This window comes from Papio anubis, chromosome 3 (genome assembly GCF_008728515.1).
Source record: "Papio anubis isolate 15944 chromosome 3, Panubis1.0, whole genome shotgun sequence".
NCBI lineage: Eukaryota > Metazoa > Chordata > Mammalia > Primates > Cercopithecidae > Papio > Papio anubis.
This window is the reverse complement of record NC_044978.1, coordinates 138,579,887-138,600,984: the sequence shown is the minus strand read 5'-3', so window position 1 is coordinate 138,600,984 and position 21,098 is coordinate 138,579,887. Positions and strand designations below refer to the sequence as shown.

Sequence of the window (21,098 nt, the reverse complement as noted above, 5' to 3'; positions counted from 1 at the left end):
AAAGCTTTAACAGAAGTTCCTAAAATGTAACTTCCTATTCATTTGTAGCTAAAGTGATGTCTCCATAATACAATTTAGGCAAAATATCCATAAACTTTTCACAATTCAAATAAACCAAAAAATTTTCAAACTTTAGATCCAAATAAGATTACGGAATTTTAAACTGAATGTGTTCTATAAAGAGACAACCAGTTCAGTTCTAACATTCAGATTGCTGAGGTTTTCTAAAACAATCAACTCTGCTGAAAAAAATAATAATAATAAAATACAACATAAAATGTGCTTTAGTTTGCCTTTACATAAAAAATGGTTTTTGGCAAATTTGAAATATTGAAAAGTAAATATAAAACAAAACAATATAAATTAGTACAAACAATATAAATTATATGGTAGAAAATTCACAATATAAATTATAAATTTAAACTTCTCCAAGCTTGCCAGGGTATAATAGTCTACACTGAAGGTATCAAGCCTGAAACTGCAGCTCGTTTTAAAAACAGGTGTCCAAGAGAATGTCACTTGATCTAAAGCCTTCTTGCTTTGGTAAGTAATAGTGACACTGAGGCCAATAACTAGAATTATGCTTTGACTAGGCCTCTGAACTGACCACAATTGATTCAAGTTGCTTAAGCATTTGAGCACCAGGCAAATGTGCTATGTTAATTACTGTTACATGATCTTGACATGAACTAATCCCCATTCCTATTAACTTCCTTAGTAAATGATGCTTTAATGCTTAACTGATAACAAGTACTGGATAATCCAGAACAATATAACATTTAACAGATGAGGGAGCAATAAGTGATGGCTACTCATGTTAACATAACACATATTTATTTTACACGGCAGGCTGATTGTGCATTAAAATTGCATCCTGGCCTGGCGTTAAATTTAAAACCAAGGCAGGTAGGGGTGGTGAATGTAATTTCTACTTTGATCTTCACATTTTCTCCATACTAAGTTTTTTAGAAGTGCCAGAAGTGGTGATTACATGATATCATGGAATTTGATAACTAGACAACATGAATCAGCAACTGATGTGGTATGACATTTTGTTAACTCACCCAGTAATTACTTGCTTACAATAGCATACAAATAACAGCAGTGACTCCCATCTCCACAAAGGGTGTTTTTATCCAGAATACAGTATCCCCAAGCATAAGTCTAGGCAACCAAAGTACTATAACTTACAGAAGCCATGTTACAAGTCAGAGTTTGTTTCTATTTTATCAATATTAAACCAAAAATATAACAGCTAAATGCAGGTAGTATTAAAACATTGTTTTCTTTATTAGGATAAAGGAGCAACATACTAGATCTTATATTAGTTTAAATATTTCTATAAGACAGGACCCCATACTAGTACTTTCAGGAAAATGACTAACCAAATTGACATTATGGCCTAAATGATGAATGAATGGGTCTAGAGTCATGTATGATCTATGTAGTTAAATATTTCCTGAATGCCTTCTGTGTGTTGAATACTGCTCTAGACTTTGGAAACCTTTACTGATTTTCCCTTTCTCCCCAAACCCACTATTACCACTACCACGGCTGCTGGCTAATTCTTACTAAGCAGGTACTCACTCTGAAAAATACTATTTAAAGGAAAAATAACAGCTTACAAAATACTGTATTAAGATTCCATTTTTATAAAATAGTATCTGTCCTTATGTGTGAATGTTTTAAAAGTCTGAAAGAAAATAGTAATAGTGGTTACCTTGGGAGGTGCGATTATGTGCAAACTTTGTTTTTTGTTTTTTGTGTTTCTATGTTTTTTAAATGTCACAATGAACATTGACTACCTTTAAAATAAAAAAAAAAACTATTCAATTTTGAATGGCATACTGTGTGCTATGTTCTTGACACATATATTATTCAATTAATAGTAGGCTAAAGAGAGGGGTGTTTATATTTGACTCTTAAATAAAGTATTGAGGTTTCCTGACTCCATTTTAAATATTACCTAGAAACATTATGCTATAATTATGTAATAGAAGAGATGAAAATGCAATTAAGTTTTAACCTTATTCAACTTTAGAGAAGTCACTGTTTCAATTATTTCAAAGTAGGATAAATTTAAAAAGAAGAGAGCTTGAGAAATCACTTCAAAGGATGATTTGTTTCTGCCAACAAGGTAACTCATGAAGTGCAACAAGGTCCTTTGGGTGGGATGTCTGCAATCAGCATTGGTGCCTACACTGCCTAACATTCTAAAAGCCCCTTATTCAGAAATACTGAGAGATCCAATAAGGTGCAGTACAGTGCATTCTTAAGATCTCTGAGACTTTTTCTTCTTGTAATTAAGAGACAATAAATAGATTTGGATAAAACATACTTTAAAGAAGCAGGTCATTACCTAATCTAACATTCAAAACATTTATGAATAGGTCTGAAGGTACCTTTCAGTGCTTGCGTACTCAAAAATCCAATCTTCTTTTTCTCTAAGGCTCAAAGTTATTTAATGTCACTAGTTATTTTTCATCTAAATGAATGTCCTCAGTTCTATAATTTGTAGAATAATAAAATTAGGATAAATGACTTTCAGGGTCCCTTTGAGTCTTAAAATGTTATTATTCTCTGAAAGGCCACATTAATCACTTTTTCCTTAGTTCTAATAGGAATTGATAACTGACAACAAATGCAATTAGTACTTTTATTTTCACAGACCTCTGTATTACCTTTCATTAAAATAGATTCTAATGGATAGATATTCATATTTATCTACTCAATAATTAGTACTCTATAGGATTATGGCAAGAAAATTTTCACTAATTACATTACACATATTTCAAAATGCAAAAAAAAAAAAAAACAAAAAAAAACCCAAAAAACCCTAATATTGATATTAAGTACTTTCAAGAAAATTTCAAAAAACAACCAACCTGATGACCTGGTTACAGTGGGCGCACATTGGAGTTCGTTTCCCTGCTGGAATGTGCTCAGCTCTTTGCACTAAAGTGTCCTGGGCACTTGGCTGGGGTTGTCCCAAAGCTGAGCTGGCTGGTGCCACTGATCCTGAGGAAGTGGCGCTGTTTGAGATTCTTCCAGTGGAAGGCACTAGGAGTTAAAACAGAGAATCAGAATGAGAATAAACCACATATAAACTTTTCCTAACAATCAAATAATAGAAATTATTATTTTAATAATAATCTATTCACTTGCTATTCACTCACTCACATTTACAGTGAGGTTATGAATCAAACACTAGGCTGTGACTATGTAGGTGAATAGGAAAGAAAACCAAAGATTCCAACAAAGTAAAAGAATTATGACAGATATATGCACAGAATGCTTTAAGAAAAGCAGAGTTACCTCTGCATTTTTTTTTTTTTTTTTTTTTTTTTTGAGACAGAGTTTCGCTCTTGTTGCCCAGGCTGGAGTTCAATGGCACGATCTTGGCTCACCGCATCCTCCGCCTCCTGGGTTTAAGCGATTCTCGTGCCTCAGCCTCCCGAGTAGCTGGGATTACAGGCATGTGCCACCACACCCAGCTAATTTGTATTTTTAGTAGACACGGGGTTTCTCCATGTTGGTCAGGCTGGTCTTGAACTCCTGACCTCAGGTGACCCATACCTCTGCTTCTATGAGGAGATATAGTTAAGGTAAATATTGAAGGTGAGTTATCTCTAATGATCTAGACATCTCTACTAACCACTAATTAGATTTAATTCCAAATATAGTCATAGATATATTAAAAATTCCAATGTGTCGAAGATAACAAAACCAAAAATTAACTCACTGTATTCTCTGTTCCTGGATTCTCTAAGTAGACTGTGCAACCAGTCACCCAGGAATAGAAGGCAGCTCCATAAGAAGCATCCTTGGTCCTTCCTCCCTCACATTCGTAGTAATAGGTCCTGCTGCTTTGATATTCCACACTGTTCTTAACTTTGCCTCCTCTTCCCTATTCCTATAATACTGTCTTAATTTAGATCCTCAATGTCACCAACCTCGACCAGCTACCAAAAATGTCTTGTCCTCCTTATATTCATCCTCCCAACTGCCACCTAAGACTGAAATCTGACCCAATAGCATTTAAGGATCTCCCTATTTGACCCCTGAACGTAGTCTCTGCTTATATGTGCTGCATACAAATGCCCCGTCTCTGCTTGCCCCACAAATTCATCTTAACTGCTCTTTGCCTTTCACTTTATGCTCCAGTAACACTAAACTGCCTCACTTTTTCTTGTGAATGGGTCTGTGTATGCTCAGGCTGTTTTCACCATCAGTAATGGCATTTTCTACCCTTCCTCCTATTTACCTAGTAACCACTACTTTATTGTTTAAGTCTCAGCCCAGAAGTTGACTACTACAAAAACTCTCCCTGAACTACATTTCTCCCCAACCCTTTCCATATAATCTGGATTAAATGTTTCTCTTCTGTGTTCTCATAATTTTCTGCTAATGTCTTTATTACTGTTTCTGCTATATTATTTCTGTGCCTTTCCTTCCCCTAACTAGATAGTATACTCCTTGAGGGCAGAAATTATGTCTTATTCAGCACCCTAGCAACTTAACAGTGCCTGGAGAGAACGAATGAATGAATAAATAAACTGGAATCAATACAGAAGTGAATGAATGAGAAAACAGTGAGGATTGAAACCAACACACGGCCTATTAAAATCTAGTGGAAGAGAAAAGGTGCACATGAAAGTAGCCTAAAAGGAACAGCTTTTAAGAAAAGCATACAAATAATATAAATTAAGAGTATATTTATACAGATGAATGTATTTACATAAATATACATATATATGTAAAAACACATTGACAGTATATTAAAGTGTAGTTGGAATTGGGAAAGATTAATTAGGATAATTGATATGATAATTCTCCCTCACTAGAATAAAGCCTGTTTGCAATAATGTGCAATTACAGATCCAGAAACCCAGCGTTTATAGACACTTCGCACATCTTCTACAGTGCGCTGCCTGGCACTTGATCTATGAAACGGCACTTTCAGGCCAGGGAGCTCTACTATTGCCCATGTTTCAAGTAAGTCAACTGGACTAGGAACACGCTTCCATTCTCTTAGAACCACACTTTCTCTTATAGAAATGGGGAAGAAAAGTGTTGTAATATTCACTTAGTACACTACTTTCTTTCTTGTTACCTAATTTGCCAAAACAGCCCAACTCTTACCTCTGTGCATCTTTAATTTCTATATCCAGGCCTGATTTCTTCTGGAGCACCAAATACATATTCTCAAGGGCATTTTCAACTCTAACACCAGTTATTATCTTTAAATTCAAGACATGTAAAATATATTTCTTCTTCTTGTACATACGACCAGCTCTTGCCAAGAACTCCTTAGATGCTTGCATTCTCCCACTCACGCAGGCACAGAACTCGGCCTCCTATGTCCCCAAGGGTTACTCCCTAGACTCTAACAACTGTTTCATAGAAAATGTTTCTTTCTCAGGTCTGTCCTTCCTTTCTAATTCAAACCCATCCTCTATCTTTTGAATTCTGGTCTTGAATTCCTCAAATCTGGACTATTGCAAGTCTCCTAACCACTCTCTGCGGCCAGCCTCCTCTTCTACCTATTCTGCTAGATTATTTTTCCAAAAACACTACTCTGATCATATGTTCCTGCTTCTAAAATAAAGCCTCTGTAACTCATTACAAACTATATGTAGTCCTGAAAGTCGAGTCCCTCAATAAGCCCACTCTAATCTTCTGTAAAACCTTGTCCTTGCTGTTTCCCCACATATCACTGCCATCATCTTTAGACTAAATTAGAGTTATTTAATATCTAACTTGTGCAATTATTTAATCCTATTTGAAGGCACTAGTATTTATTTATTTATTTATTTATTTTGAGACGGAGTCTCGCCCTGTTGCCCAGTCTGGAGTGCAACGGTATGATCTCTGCTCACTACAAGCTCTGCCTCCAGGGTACAAACGATTCTCCTGCCTCAGCCTCCCAAGTAGCTGGGATTACAGGCGCCTGCCACCACGCTGGGCTAATTTTTGTATTTTTAGTAGAAATGGGGTTTCACCATGTTGGCCAGGCTGGTCTTGAACTCCTGACCTCGTGATCTGCCCGTCTCAGTCTCCCAAAGTGCTAGGACCACAGGCATGAGCCTGGTCTTGAAGGTACTATCCTTAAATCCTTACAACAGCCCTATGATTTTGGTATTAGTACCACTTTTTAAATTTATGAGGAATCTGAGGCAAAGAGAAGTTTAAAAATCTGCCCAAAGTCACAGAGCAAGTAAAAGTCTTGAACTTGGGCTGTCTGGCTCCAGAGTCTGCTCTTAAACTATGCTATAGCTTATTCACTATCCCTTGAACATGCCACACCAGACATTGCCTCTGTGACCCTCAGCCAAGGAAGTGTCCCTTTTTCTACTGCTACTCATAGTTTTCCCATTCTGTAAGGCCCACATAAGTTTCATTTTCTTCTCCCAAGTCTTCTCTGACCACCCCAGCTAGAAGTAACAGCCCTCATATGTATAATTTATCAGCTATTTATCAATATCCTGTCAATATCTTTTCCTCCCTAAGTTAATTATTAATTATTTAAAAATGAGTACAAACTTTATATACTTCTTTATATCCAAGCCAAAAATTACCTTACAAATAAATGATGAAATTAAATGAAAAAATGAATATTCCCAATCTCTCTCTCTCTCTCTTTTTTTTTTTTTTTTTTTGCCTTTTTAAAGAAGACTATAGAGATGGATACTTTAAAAATATGGATTAAGTTCAGGATTTCAAAGAATGGGAAAGTAACCAATTGGAAAATCTGAAAATCGGACCTCAAAGAAAGCCAAACTCTTTCATCTACCACATGCCTTTATTTTATCACATTATCTATGCATAAGCTCTAAAGTACTAAGTCACTGAGATACTATTAGCAATAAAAGAGTGTGGTAATTCTCCATCAGTCATTGTAAAATGGGACATAATCCATCTGGCCCATGCCTCAAGGAGAAGGTATATGGGGAACTAACTTATTTAGCATGAGAAGCCATTCTTAAACGTGAAACATGTGACTGTATCTCAAACACACATAAAAAGGCTCTAAGCTCTACCACTATTCCTTTCTTGGGAAGAAAAGCCTTGCTTTCTGTTACTGCCCCATTTTAACCACTTTGGATATGAAACAAATTCTCACACCTCCATTTGTTTCTGCGTTGCTAGCACATTGGCCCGCACACAAAGCTACACAAGCTCTATTAATTACCAAGTCCTGAACATTTCCAAGGCACAGTTATTTCCTGTATGAATAAAGTGATGTTTCATTTCTTCAGACTGAATTTCTCACCGCTCTAGCACAGGAATGGGCAACCTTTGAGCAGTCAAGTGCCAGCCTCCTAGTCTCTGCTCACTTGGCTTATGGGGAAGAGGGAAGTGTAAGAGGGTGAGGTCTTGGGAGAGGGGAAGCACCATAAATGAGCCCTGCTTCCATTATAATTTTGTAGAGAACTACACTACCATACAAAGAAAACCAGTCTTCCATGGGTAGTACATTGGCCTCTAAAATGCTCCAAATGCATTGAACCCATTGCAAAAACCATCTACTTCTATGTAGAAAAAAAAAAAATACACCTCTTTAGAGATAGCTTAAGGATGACAATCTACTTGTTTGTAATACAGTTTTTTTTTTTCTTTTAAGTTCTAATGATAACATTAAACAGGAGCATTGAATCAGCCCTATTTCACAATCTAGGAATGTAAGTCACAAAAACTGTGACTTATTTGAACTGAATAATAAGCAAGTCAGGAAACTGTCACAATGAGAACATTAGGAGGAAATTGGTTCTTGACTCAAGATTTCCTTTTTAACCTTAAACTTGAGCAACTTTCATTAAATATTGGCTTCTTTTATGGCTAATCTCTACTCCCTGGGAGTTTGTTTAAAAATTACTTTTTTTTTCTTTTGTACCAAATACTTTTCACCACCAGAAAACTAGAAATTCAAATCCATTAGCTTCTCTCCAAACCAATAGTGTTGGTAAGAATCTCTTTTGTTAACTTTAGAATTGCTATTTATGAGTCTTCTAAAGGTTCAGAATGATAACATTCATATTTAATCTTTTCTTTGGATTTTCAACACTATGATAGTCAAACCTAAGGTTACAATAATTATCATTAAATAAATAAACATAAATTTACTGGAAAACCTAGCAACATATTAGAAAACTTTCTCAGCATACAGTATAAAAATTTGTTAAGTTAATCCAGTAAAATATACCTAATCCACAATATACAGAGTTGCTAGAGTTTCCAGTGAGAAAATATTAATTAAAATCCATCAAGTTCCTGGTAGCACATGTGTGAATTTTTTGAAAACAGATGTTTTCTCACTGGATTAAGAATAAAGTGGGGGTTATTTGATATTTTTGGTCTCTGTTCCTGTTCATAACGGCTGTTAATTCTAAACCGACACACTTAAAAGACAGTAGTGAGGATTATAATGCATAGATTAAGCACCTGGCCAGACTGTACCTGAATAGGCATGAAATTAATCAGTTGATTCTTTGGTTCAAATAAAATTATCCAACTACCAGTAAAATATTCTTACTACCGACATACACTATGTGAAAAAAATACTACATTCTGTCAAACTATACTTGAAAACTTAACATAAGTCAGCTGGGAATGGGGGATGATATCCCAAAAAATAAACTTAAACAATAACAGATGTTGCTAGTGTCTTCTAAGGCAGCTTACTCTTATTAGAAGTAGTGCTTCTGTATTGCTAAACATAAGCAGTAGGAGAGAAAGTTTGGTGTTCGGAGATGAACTGCTCATAATAATACAAAAACCACATCACATAATGACGTCTCACCACCTCCATAGCACATCTTGGTCCAAGCCACCATCTTCATTTCGTGGTTGGATTAGAGCAGTGACTGCCTATAGATCTTGCTTCTACCCTTGCCACCAACACAAAAGTCAGTAAAAATGAAGTCAGTATATAATTGGAGGGTTTTGAACAGATACTCCTCTGTTCAAAATCTGACCTCTGCTATCTGTCTGACCTGATCTCCTGCCACTCTATCCCTGGCCCATTATATCCTAGACACGCTGGCCTCCTGATTATTCCTCTGTACTGGCCAGTGTGCTTCTGATTCAGGGCCTTTGTACTTTCTGTTCCCTCTGCCTGGAAATCTTTTCCCCAGTTGTTCACATGGCTTGCTCCCTTACTTCCTTCTGGTCTCTACTCAAAGGCCATATTATCAATGTACCTTTCCTGGACCATCCTATACAAAACAGCACCCCATTCCCCACAAAGCAGCAGTTCCTATATTCCTCAGCAGTTTCTCTTTATCTACAGCACTCATGTTATATTCTTTTTATTGTTTATTCTGTCTTCTCATACCTTGAGGTCAGGGACACCATCTATTTTGTTCATTGCTCTATCCCTAGCACCCAGCATTCCCTGGCATATTGCTCAATAAGTCTTTATTCAGAGAAAAAATGACTCCTGCACCAGAATTATTGTCTTTCTACTAAAGGGAACCAGAAGTCTTAGGGAAATTGCTGATTCTAGGATTGGGGCAAAAAATGAATAAGGAGAGTCTGGAATGTCCTGTCAAATTAGAAAGCAAGGAAAATGTTCAAGACTCACAGAGTTGCATCAAAATAACTTGAATAAGTAGATGGGACAGTTTGAGCATTAAGAAAAATAATAATAAGAACTACAATGGATTGAAATACTTCACATATAGCTAAATCTATGAGTTTACAATGATTCTAGGATTTTTTTTTTAAATCCACATTGCTTATGTGTAGAGGATGCTAAGGAACCAATTCATTATTTGAAAAACTAGTACAACTTAATAAATGGAAAAATCAAGCTTTGTTAATCATTGCTTCATAATTAGTCACGTTTCCCTAATATCCCACTTGCTCCCCTGCCATCTCTAAACTATTATGAAGCAAATTCAAGATATGCCATTTAATCTATACTGTAAAATAATCTCTAAAAGAGTACTCTTTTAAAAAACATAATCATAATACCATTATCACACTTAAAAATATTCCCTAATATCACAAAACACCCAATTTCCAATTTTTTTCTGATTATCTGATCATCAGTTTTCTATTGCCACTGTAACAAATTACTAATAACTTACTGGCTTAAAAACAACACAAGTTTATTACCTAAATCTAACAGTTATCCTACACATATATAACTGGGTCAAAATCAAGGTGTTGGTAGGACTGTTTTTCCTTCTGAAGGCTCTAGGGAAACTAAGCCTACCTAGTTCTCTGGTTCAAAGCCCCTTCCACCATCTTCAAAGCCAGCAAGCACGGGTTGCATTGTTTTCACCTAGTATCACTCTGATCCTCTCTTCTGCCTCCCTGCTCTTCCACTTTTGAAGGCCCTTGTGATCACACTGGGTCAAACTAGGATAATCTCCCCATTTTTAAGGTCAATTGATAAGCAATCTTAACTCCATTTGCAAACTTAATTCGTTTTTGCCATATAACATAACATAGTCACACGTTCTGTGTTCATGGACATCTGTAGAGGGGGCATTATTCTGCCTACCACACATCTCCCAACACAGTAATTTTTAAGTTTGTTTCTACTTTAATTTTTTTTTTTTTTTTTTTTTTTTTTTTAGAGACAAGGTCTCACTCTGTGGCCCAGGCTGGAGTGCAGATACATATATTTGAGTATTTTTCTATAGTAAAAAGTTTTGAAAAGTGAATAACTGAATTGTTTCATCTTTACAACATTTCAAGGTACTGTCAACTATTTAACAGATCAAGAATATAAACCTCTGAAAGGATAACTAACTTGCCCAAAACATGCAGAATCATGAAATAAGGCAAATGTTTTCTGAACAACTACTATATACCAAACAATGCACTGGCTCTACCAATATGAACAAGACAAACATGGTTTCTGCCCTTACTGAGTTTAAAGAGGGTTATAAGCCAGTAAACAGTCAATTATGTTATAGTGGGATAACTGCTAGAAAGGTGGAAAAATGCTGACTTTACCTATAGATACCTTTCACTCACAAGTTTATGCTAAGAGCCTGTAATGAGGCAGATGCTACGCTAAGCATGTATTCACAGTGGAGGACAGCACATGTATGTTCAAGTTGGAGGCGCCTGTGGTCCATCCAGTACAGATCATTTATTGAATATGAGAACTCAGGAGAAGTACCTAAGCTAGAAGAATTGATTCAAGAGTCACCAACATATTGACGACATTTGAGTCTGTGGGGGTGAATGAGACTATTTCAGGGAAAGTACAGCATAAAAACAGAAGAGCTCCGTAGGCAGAAAGCCAGTAACACAAATACCTTAGGGACTGATAGAGAGGCAGGAGAAAAACCAGGAGAGTATGTCATGGAAGCCAGTGGAGGGGAGCAGAGAATACGAGATCCAAAACCATGTCTATTTGACTCCAAACACTATGTCCTTATGCATTAATTCATCAATAATTATTATGTACCTACTGTGTGCTAAGCTCTTTGCCAGTTAATGTCTTGATCCATTAAAATATGAAGTCAGAGCTCCTTAAATGTTATCTAAATCTGGTAGTACTCACTTCTGGACCAGTTTGGAGGAGGGGATAGTGATAGTTGAGGTGATTTATTTCTGCTATTTTAATTTCCTTACCGAGCCTGCTAGGACAAATGTAGGAAAAATGTATGAACGCGTTATTTTAAAATTTTCCTTGAAGTCTCTAACAGCTTAGATTATCACTTTTAAGCCCTTCATGTATTCTGTAAAATATGAGTTTCTTAGAGAAATACTACTTATTTCCATAAACCTGACTGCCCAAAGTTTTTAGCCATTATAATTAATGGCTGCAAAGTTCCTGAAATAAAACATATGGATAAAAGGCTGCATTCTTCACGTTTTGAGAAACATTTAGGAGAATTTATATAAATTGCTTTAGAAGAGAAATGTGGCCAGGTGTGGTGGCTCACATCTGCAATCCCTGCACTTTGGGAAACTGAGGCAGGAGGCTCACTTGAAGCTTGGAGTTTGAGACCAGCAACACAGTGAGACCCCCATCTCTACCAAAAAAAAAAAAAAAAACAAAAAAAAACTTTGGCATGGTGGCATGCACCTATAGTCCTAGCTACTCAGGGGTGTGAGGCAGGAGGATAACTTGAGTCCAGGAGCTCAAGGTTGCAGTGGGCTGTGATCACATCACTGCACCTCAGCCTGGGCAACAGAACGAGAAACATAATTACAGATGTAATACTTTTGCTAAGGACAAACAGCCTTAAAGTACTAAATCTATTTTATTGTATAAACTTCATATCGGTGTGAATACTTCAACTACTACATTTGGATTAAGGTAAAGCAGCAAAGAAAGTTATGGGGACAAATCTACGAATAACCATAAAATACTTTTTGATTCCTTATTTTAAAAATCCTATAATACTTCATTCTCATTAAATCAGAAGAAAGGCTGATACTGAAAATATCAATGGATACTAGGTTGGGCGCAGTAGCTCACACCTATTATCCCAGCACTTTGGTAGGCTGAGGTGGGCATATCACTTGGGGTCAGGAGTTTGAGACCAGCCTGGACAACATGGCAAAACTCTATGTCTATGAAAAAATACAAAAATTAGCCGGACGTGGTGGTGTGCATCTGTAATCCTAGCTACCAGAAGGCTGAGGCAGGAGAATCGCTTGAACCCAGGAGGCAGAGGTTGCAGTGAGCCCAGATCGCACCACTGGACTCTAGCCTGAGTGACAGAGGGAGATTCCGTCTCAAAAAAAAAAAAAAAAAAAAAAAAAAAAAATCAATGGATACTAATAGTCCCCCTGATAAAAGACAAATGTTGACAGCCCCAACAAGGCAGAGATCATACATGAGATTTTCTGGTGTGAAAAACAACTGGCTCAACTGCAAGAGATGTTCTTGTTATAAACACTGAGGCTAATGTTGTGCTTGTATAAATAACTGGGCTACATCAAAGTGGCACTCTTGGGGAGATAAAGTATTATAATTCAACATCTCAGGAAATATGTTCTCAATGGTATGGTAGCAATTTTACACATACTAAATTGGGTAGCAGTCACGGCAACATGCTTGCATACTATTGTGTGCAGCAAGTGCTTTCTTCTCTGCCCCTTCCCCAGCCATCTCAAACAGATGGTGGCCAAGAGAAGCACAGAATATGTGCATTTTGTCTGTCAAGCTCCTTATGTTGAAAGCCTAAACAACAGTCTACTCTTCATAATCCAGGCATGAAATCATATCCAACAGAAATGGAGAAAGTTAAGCCAAGATCTGGGATCAGAGGAAAGCACATTCTGGAGACGTTTGTGCAATTTTTAAAAAATGAAATCAAGGACTTTTTTTTTTTTACTCAGTGATTAAAAGCAAATTGGACAGATTAAACTATTACCATTTCTCTAAGCAGTGGAGAATGCTGGTATGCACACTAGAAAGCACTGGAACAGGTGCAACCAAGGCTAAGTATCAAATATGTCCACATCTTCAGGAGGCTTCAGGAGGCTAGCTTCTTCCATTAGCGAACCAGCCTTTCAACTTTAAGAACCCAGATTAAGCTGGATCTACAATATCTTAATTAAAGTGAGTGTGGGGACTTGGATTATGTTCAGTTCTCTTTTTAATCTCTTATACCACACATAATCAAAATTCAGTACACATCGACTTGCCTTTTTGTCCTAGTTGATCTTATATAGAAAACTTCCATTTGGTCAGAGACACAAGTAAAAGAGACCCAGTATGTACCTTGAAGATAAAGATATGAGATCTTAACATATCTGGTTTTACCAGCATTCAATTAAGTCAACAAATTATTTATCACAATGTACACAGAATTTTCTTTCTTTCTTTTTTTTTTTGAAACTAAGTCTTGCTCAGTGCAGTGGCACGACCTCGGCTCACTGCGACCTCCGCCTCCCGGGTTCAAGCAATCCTCCTGCCTCAGCCTCCCAAGTAGCTGGGACTACAGGCATGCGCCACGCACAGCTTATTTTTGTATTTTTAGTAGAGACAAGGTTTCACCATGTTAGCCAGAATGGTCTCAATCTCCTGACCTAATGATCCGCCGGTCTCGGCCTGCCAAAGTGCTGGGATTACAGGCATGGACCACTGTGCCTGGCCCAGAATTTTCTAAATCATCTTAATATCACTGTTCCATTTTCCACTTAGAGTGGGAAGACAAGTCTATGCTTTTATTGTAGGAGGCCAATGTGTTTCATTTTCTTAAAAAAAAAAAAAGAAATAAAGAATAAAATTAAAATATTTTTAAAAAAACAAAAACAAAACTGAGAAATAATTCATGACCTCAGGAATACTAAAGATCAATGGTAAATTCATATAGACTTTGTAAGCTTAGAATATATTTAAAATATTAAATTTGTACAATTTTGCTCATATTTGGATGAGAAAACCATAAGGACATACATTAAAATCATTTTATACTCATATTATGTCTAGAGTTCTGACATGTCTTACTTCCAAAGTCACATGAAAGCTAAATGGGTTTGGCTTTTACCATTTTCCCACCAATTTTCAACCATTGATATAAATGAGAAAGCAGCCTAATTTCAGAAATGAAGGAGAAAGGTACCTATGGTTTAAGTTGACCATATAAATAGAGTTCTAATCATGTAGGGGGAAAAAATGAAGCAGGAAAAAAAAAAAAGAGAGAAATTTTAAGATTTCTCCATGTCAATATCCACAACATCTCTAATGATGAATACAAATTATGGCAAAATATAAAAACTGGGATACACCTTACATTTCTATTACTATCACTAATTCCCTAAGATATCTCTCAATTAAAGTCATTAGGTCTCCAAAATAAATGATACTTTATCATTTTTCAAAGTTATGTTTTAATTTAGTATCTTTTAAAAGCAGAGTTGGTAGGTCAGCTATTTTATGGTGGAAGAAGAAGCACATCTAGCATAAAATCTAAATTTCAAGATACACAGGCTCCTAGTTCTGGGCTTTCTAGCTGTGATGTTAGATATGTCAGCATTCTGGGTCTTAAGTTACCTCATTTGTAAAACAGCAATAATAACTACCTCAAAAGGTGAGAGGATTAAATAAAGTAGTAAAAGGGTTTACTTACACTTCCTTGAATCGGTAAGAAATGCTTTATAAGTGTCAATTATTATTACACTCTGACATAAGATCTTACATAGTTAAAAAATAAAACATCCACTCATTCAACAACTACTTAGTACATACAACGTTTTAGATGTAAGAAGTCTTCTGGTGTGGAAGATACATTTAAGGATAAGATATCTGCCCAGAAAGAGTTTATCTTCTTAAAGGCACTACAGACAAGCAAATAGGCAATCATAGTATCTCAGGACTAGTGCTACCAAGGGTGTTGATGGCTGTCAATAAAGTCTGCAACTACTATGCGGAATTATCAAGTATCATTATTCTTATTCATGCGTTTGAAAACCAGGGTTAACAAAACTTTTTCCGTAAAGAGCCAGAGAGTAAATATTTTAGGCTTCGTGGGCCTTACAGACTCTTGCAACTATTCACCTCTGCCACTGTGGCATGAAATCAGCCATAAACAATATATAAACAACTGTACCATAGCTGTTTTCCAACAAAACTTCATTCACAAAAATCAGTGGTGGGCCAGATGTGACCAAGGAACACTGTTTGCCAAACCTTGGTTTAGACCATATGCATCAATTAATAATAACAATTCTTTATGAAAAGCATATATGAACAAATATAGATGTCTGCCTTATAAAAGGTTTAATATTTTAGTCTCAGAATGAGAAGAAAACGGGGAGAAAGAATAGCTTTCACAGATGAGGCCTTGCATCAGCACTGGAAAGCTTCCAACACGGAAATAAATTTCAATGAAGGAACAATTAGAAGAAAAGAAAACAGGCAATTAATGGTTGTAACTTTTATTTTTTCCCGAGAATCAGAAACAAAAATCTACTTGTTATGTAAGGAGATGGGCATATTTACATGTTTCACACCCCAGTTTTGACAATGGACAGCTCCAGTCAGGGCTTTATGGCAAGTGGGATGTTTAGTTTAATGATGTCAAAATGCAGGGGAGCAGATGGCAATAAAACATTATTAGAAGAGATGAAATACACGCAACTGGTAGCAGTTTACTTATTCATATAAAAATTTTAAAATGGAACCAATAAATCTATCCATCTTAGCTAAGCAAATCTAGTTATCTCGATTTATTACTGTAGTGCAAAGCCTACAATGAAATTTGGGATGGTTGTAGAAACAGTAATTTCCTTTCTCACCCCTATCTCCCTTAGACTTCAAATAAAAGATAGAATTTATATCCACTTATAACTGAGATGCACATCATTCAGTCTTTGATCTAATCAAATCTCACAAATATATTTGAGTCTTTCTCAAAAAAAAAAATAAAAAAACACCAAAACAACATATCAGATCTCTCCAAAGCTCAGTCCATAATGAAGTAAATAAGCTTTTCTTTATTGCTAAATGTAGCACATACTAGAAGCAGGGTATGATCAAAAACAAAAAAAAAGCATATTAACTAGAATCTTAGCCAAATGATCTAAATTTCAGAAATGGAGTTTAGATGCAAAGAAAATGTTACTTGAAACAGATCTTAGCAGTTGCCAGTCACTTGAAGCGCCCTATTATCCAAGGCAAGAATCCTTTCTATCCCATCCCTAACAGATATAGTCCTCCTTAAATATGTTCACTGATATTGTCTTGTGACTCAGGAAAATACAGTATTCAGAGTCAAAACAGCTGGGTTCAAGTCACTACAGAACTGTAAACAATTCTTCTGACTTTTCTCAGAGGCTGTTACCTCATTAGATAAATAATGCCCATTTACATTTTAAATTTTAATGACATTACCTTATTGTGCATTCTTATAAAAATATCTGTTACAACTGAAAGTATTATAAAAACAATGATTACTACTAATCAATGATAGTCATCATTCTACTGTGAAATGTCAAAGGTTTGTTCCTTTTAGGCCACCCATTGTATTCATGAGTTCCCAATCCTCAAATAGGGATGGGGAGAACCCCTCAGATGAGGTACAACAGAAGCAAAAATTAACTAACTATTTATTTTGAAAAGCAAGTTTGTGTTTTTCCCCCTTTTCGTTAGATCAAAAGAAATTTACACTGTCCCCAAAAGACCTTCAAATGGTCACAACTTTTATATTTATAGCTTACTTGTATCATGCTTCTTCAAAACACAAAACAACTTGTATTCTAAAAAAGAATAAACTTTTGTTTTTACATTCTTGTCAATTAAGAGCCTTTGTCTTTACTACATATCCAAACTGTTTCATAGAGAAAAGCAAATCACTAAGATAAAGCTTACATACTATCACCTAATTCACATAAAGGGAATGGTGCCTTAACAAGACTGTAGGGAAATTGGTATCTGTTCAATACAGACTATCAGAGGTTAAGAATGTCTAATATTGGCCGGGCGTGGTGGTTTACGTCTATAATCCCATCACTCCGGGAGGCCGAGGCGGACGGATCACGAGATCAGGAGATTGAGACTATCCTGGCTAACACAGTGAAACCCTGTCTCTACTAAAAATACAAAAAAAATTAGCCGGGCGTGTGGGCGGGCGCCTGTAGTCCCAGCTACTTGGGAGGCTGAGGCAGGAGAATGGCATGAACCCGGGAGGCGGAGCTTGCAGCAAGCCGGGATTGAGCCACTGCACTCCAGCCTGGGGGACAGAGCGAGACTCTGTCTCAAAAAAAAAAAAAGTCTAATATTAAATGATAAAACACTACTGCCTTGAGTATGTCGCCATAATATCATATCAACTAATATCAATATACGCTTTTATTTTCCTCAGTAGAATGCCTGCCTCCATGGACACCTTTAATAATAAGAAGAAATCCACTAATTTCTTGTCAACACCAGGGACATGAGAGTAAACAGGCCTCAACTGGGAGTTGTGTGTACACATAATTAAAGAAAGTATGAAGGTAGCATTCTAATATGCTATAAACTGAATATAATACTCCACTGGTGTTTTAACAGAAGATACATAGGTACTCTATAGGGAGTCAAGCTCCCAGGGAGGGCAATGGTTAAAACCAGCAGCCCAGTTAGGTTAAAGTATAAATACCCTGCAGTCACCCTGTCCAGGGAATTGTCTCCAAAACACTGCCACTGCCACTGCCCAGTGCAATATTCATTATCATATCTCCAGATTGGATTACCTGAATAACTTCTTAAATGGTCTCCAGGACTGCAATCTTAATCTCTACAATGAAGTCATGATGATCTTTTAAACACATTAATGCTATAATAATCTTTTAATAATGCAAGTCTGATTTTGCCACTTTCGGCCTATAAATCTTTTAATAGTTTCCTTTCAGCATCAGGTCCACACTCTTACATTCAAAGCCCCCATTAATCCACCCAATCTTCTCTCTGGGCCACTAGACAGTCTTGAACATACCGAACTACTTGCCTTTCCTACCCGAAGCCAAATTCTCTCAGTTTTCGCCTATGTTGCTCCCTCTACAAATTGGCCTCTTCCTAAAAATGTTCAAGCGTCGTTGACTACATGCGATTTTGTTTTAGGCACAAACATTAAAATATTATTCCTGCATAAAATAGGACTTCATTATAAACAAACACATACTTTACCTCAAGATTGTATCCTCAGAACTTTAAGTCTTTTTCTTCCCTTTCCACTGATCCACACCTCCATGCCCCTGACCTGGGACTCACAGTCTGATTTGACTCTTCTTTGTACCTTTTTGATAATTTCTATATTATATACTGGTGCTTTGCATCCGAGTTAATTCGTCCACAATGACAAAATAGGCGATCCCACATTCCTAATATTTCCTCTGTATTCCACTGCTTGGTTCTTTATATGCAGTAAATTATCACATTTTTTTAGATGGGGGTCCAGCTCTGTCACCCAGGTTGGAGTGCGGTGGCACAATCCTGGCTCACTGCATCCTTTGCCTCCTAGGCTCAAGAGATCTTCCTATCTCAGTCTGCCGAGTGGCTGAGACCATGGGCGTGCACCAACATGCCCAGCCAACTTTTTTTTTTTTTTTTAATTTGTGGAAATGGGAGTCCCACTATGTTGCCCAGGCTGGTCTCAAACTCCTGACCTCAAGCAATCCTCCTGCCTTAACCTCCCACAGTATTGGGATTACAGGTGTGAGCCACAGTGCCCAGCTCTCATACTTTTGAGGAAAAAAAAATTCCTATCATAGGGCTTTACAACTATTATTATTTTTTAATTTCTGAAAATAAATAATGTATTACTAGTTATAGTACTGCTCATGTTCACAATCTTAATTCTGAAGAGAGTTAAATGCTTCAAGGAGAGTGGAGCTCCCTTTTCCTTAGCAACATGTTTATTTTCTAATAGCAGCCTTTGGCAGACAGTGCTCCCACCTTTTCAATGACTGTTGTGGGAATTTCAAGTTTGGTAAGAGGACAGAACAATATCTTGGCAGATGAATTCTGCATCCTTCAGATCGTATGATGTCCTAAATAAGACAACTGACTTCTCTACCCACTCACTTTCTCAGGGACATTTACTGAGGGCCTATAAACTGTGCCAGGTATTGTTTAGGTGCCATAAAACAGAGATCAGTGTGAGTTGGTCCCTGTCCTCAAAGGAATCTAAAAACAGTCATAAAAGACACCTATGTAAACAATTAAAATGAACAAGATGAATGCTATAATAAAGACTATTGAAATTTTGTAGGAGCATTGAAAAAGAACAGGTAACAAGAGGGCTCAAGAAAGCTTCACAAAGGGGGAACAACTGGTCTTAAAGGATAAAGAGAAGTTTGTCAGGAGTAGAAGGGATGGAAAAGCATTTCAAACCAAAGGAGCAGCTTGTACAAGGCAGAAAAGTGTGTGCCAAGGAATGATATGAACTCATGAACTTCAGTGTGAGTGGACTACGGGGAACAGTATTATAAAATGAAGCTGGAGGAGAAGGTTGGCCTGAGATTGCAAGGGGACCAAAAGTTCTGTTAAAAAGCTAAGCATTTTGACTGTGGGCAGCAGACAGCCCCAAACATTTTCAAGCAGGGATGTCATATGAAAACCAGTTTTTGGACGGTAACAATGTAAGTTATTAATGCCATTAAGAAAAGGAATAAAGGCATAGAAAGTTAACCTCTGAGTATCCTCTAAGTATCTGCAGCCTAGTTATATCATTTGATTTCACAAGAATGCTATAGGAGAAGTTTTTAAGGTCTTTATTTTAATAGTTAAAGAAATGGAGGCCAGGCGTGGTGGCTCATGCCTGTAATCCCGGTACTTTGGAAGGCCAGGGTGGGTGGATCATGAGGTCAGGAGATTGAGCCTGGCCAACATGGTGAAACCCCGTCTCTACTAAAAATACAAAAATTAGCTGGGTGTGGTGGCAGGCGCCTGTAGCCCCAGCTACTCAGGAGGCTGAGGCAGGAGAATTGCTTGAACCCAGGGGGCCGGAGGTTGCAGTGAGCTGAGATCCCGCCACTGTACTCCAGCCTGGGCGACAGTGAGGGAGGGAGGGAAGAAAGGAGGGAAGGGTGAAAAGGAGGGAGGGAGAGAGGGAAAAGGCTCACAAAAATGCTAACCTTCTGAAATTCATACCCGCAAAGGGTAGGCATTTCTATTTTGGGGGGCCACCACCAGTCAGAAAGCTGGCTCAATTAACAATGGGTCCAGATCTTTCAAAGCGTTGCTTATATTCTAATGAATTAATCATTCTCATTTTGTATATGATTAAACTAAAATTAGAAAACTGACGTGTTCTAACATACAAAGGCTCTTCATGACTTTATGACTGAATTTTTGAAAAACATTTCATTACATTTGTAAGATAGTAATATTTTATACATATATTTGTATCTAATGAACCAAATTTACCTAAGCTGGTATCCATAACTTAAACAGGAACGCATGAACACATGATGAATCCGCTATCATCTTCTAAATCAAGACTTTTTCATTTGCATCAGGAAGCTTTTGAAACTATTTATCTAAGACTAACAGTACATTCTGAGATGATTTTGTTGTTATTGCCTTCAAACTATGGTATTCCATTGTGTCGGGCAGCAGAATTTGAGTGGCTGGGAATTTTGTATTTATTTTTAAATTGTCCAAAATAGTACAAAATAAGTTAACTTTGCCACAACAT

At 36.9% G+C, this 21,098-nt stretch overlaps 1 protein-coding gene across 14 annotated transcripts in view; it reads right to left on the bottom strand.

The window, feature by feature from the left end:
- The window catches only part of PDLIM5 (PDZ and LIM domain 5), a 208,361-nt gene that overhangs the window by 24,823 nt on the left and 162,440 nt on the right, over nucleotides 1-21,098 (bottom strand). For all 14 annotated transcript variants that reach the window (XM_003898978.3, XM_009207199.3, XM_009207204.3 and 11 more), the window contains one exon: nucleotides 2,886-3,060. In XM_003898978.3, coding sequence (XP_003899027.1) covers nucleotides 2,886-3,060 — 175 coding nt within the window. The remainder of the gene's footprint in view (nucleotides 1-2,885; nucleotides 3,061-21,098) is intronic.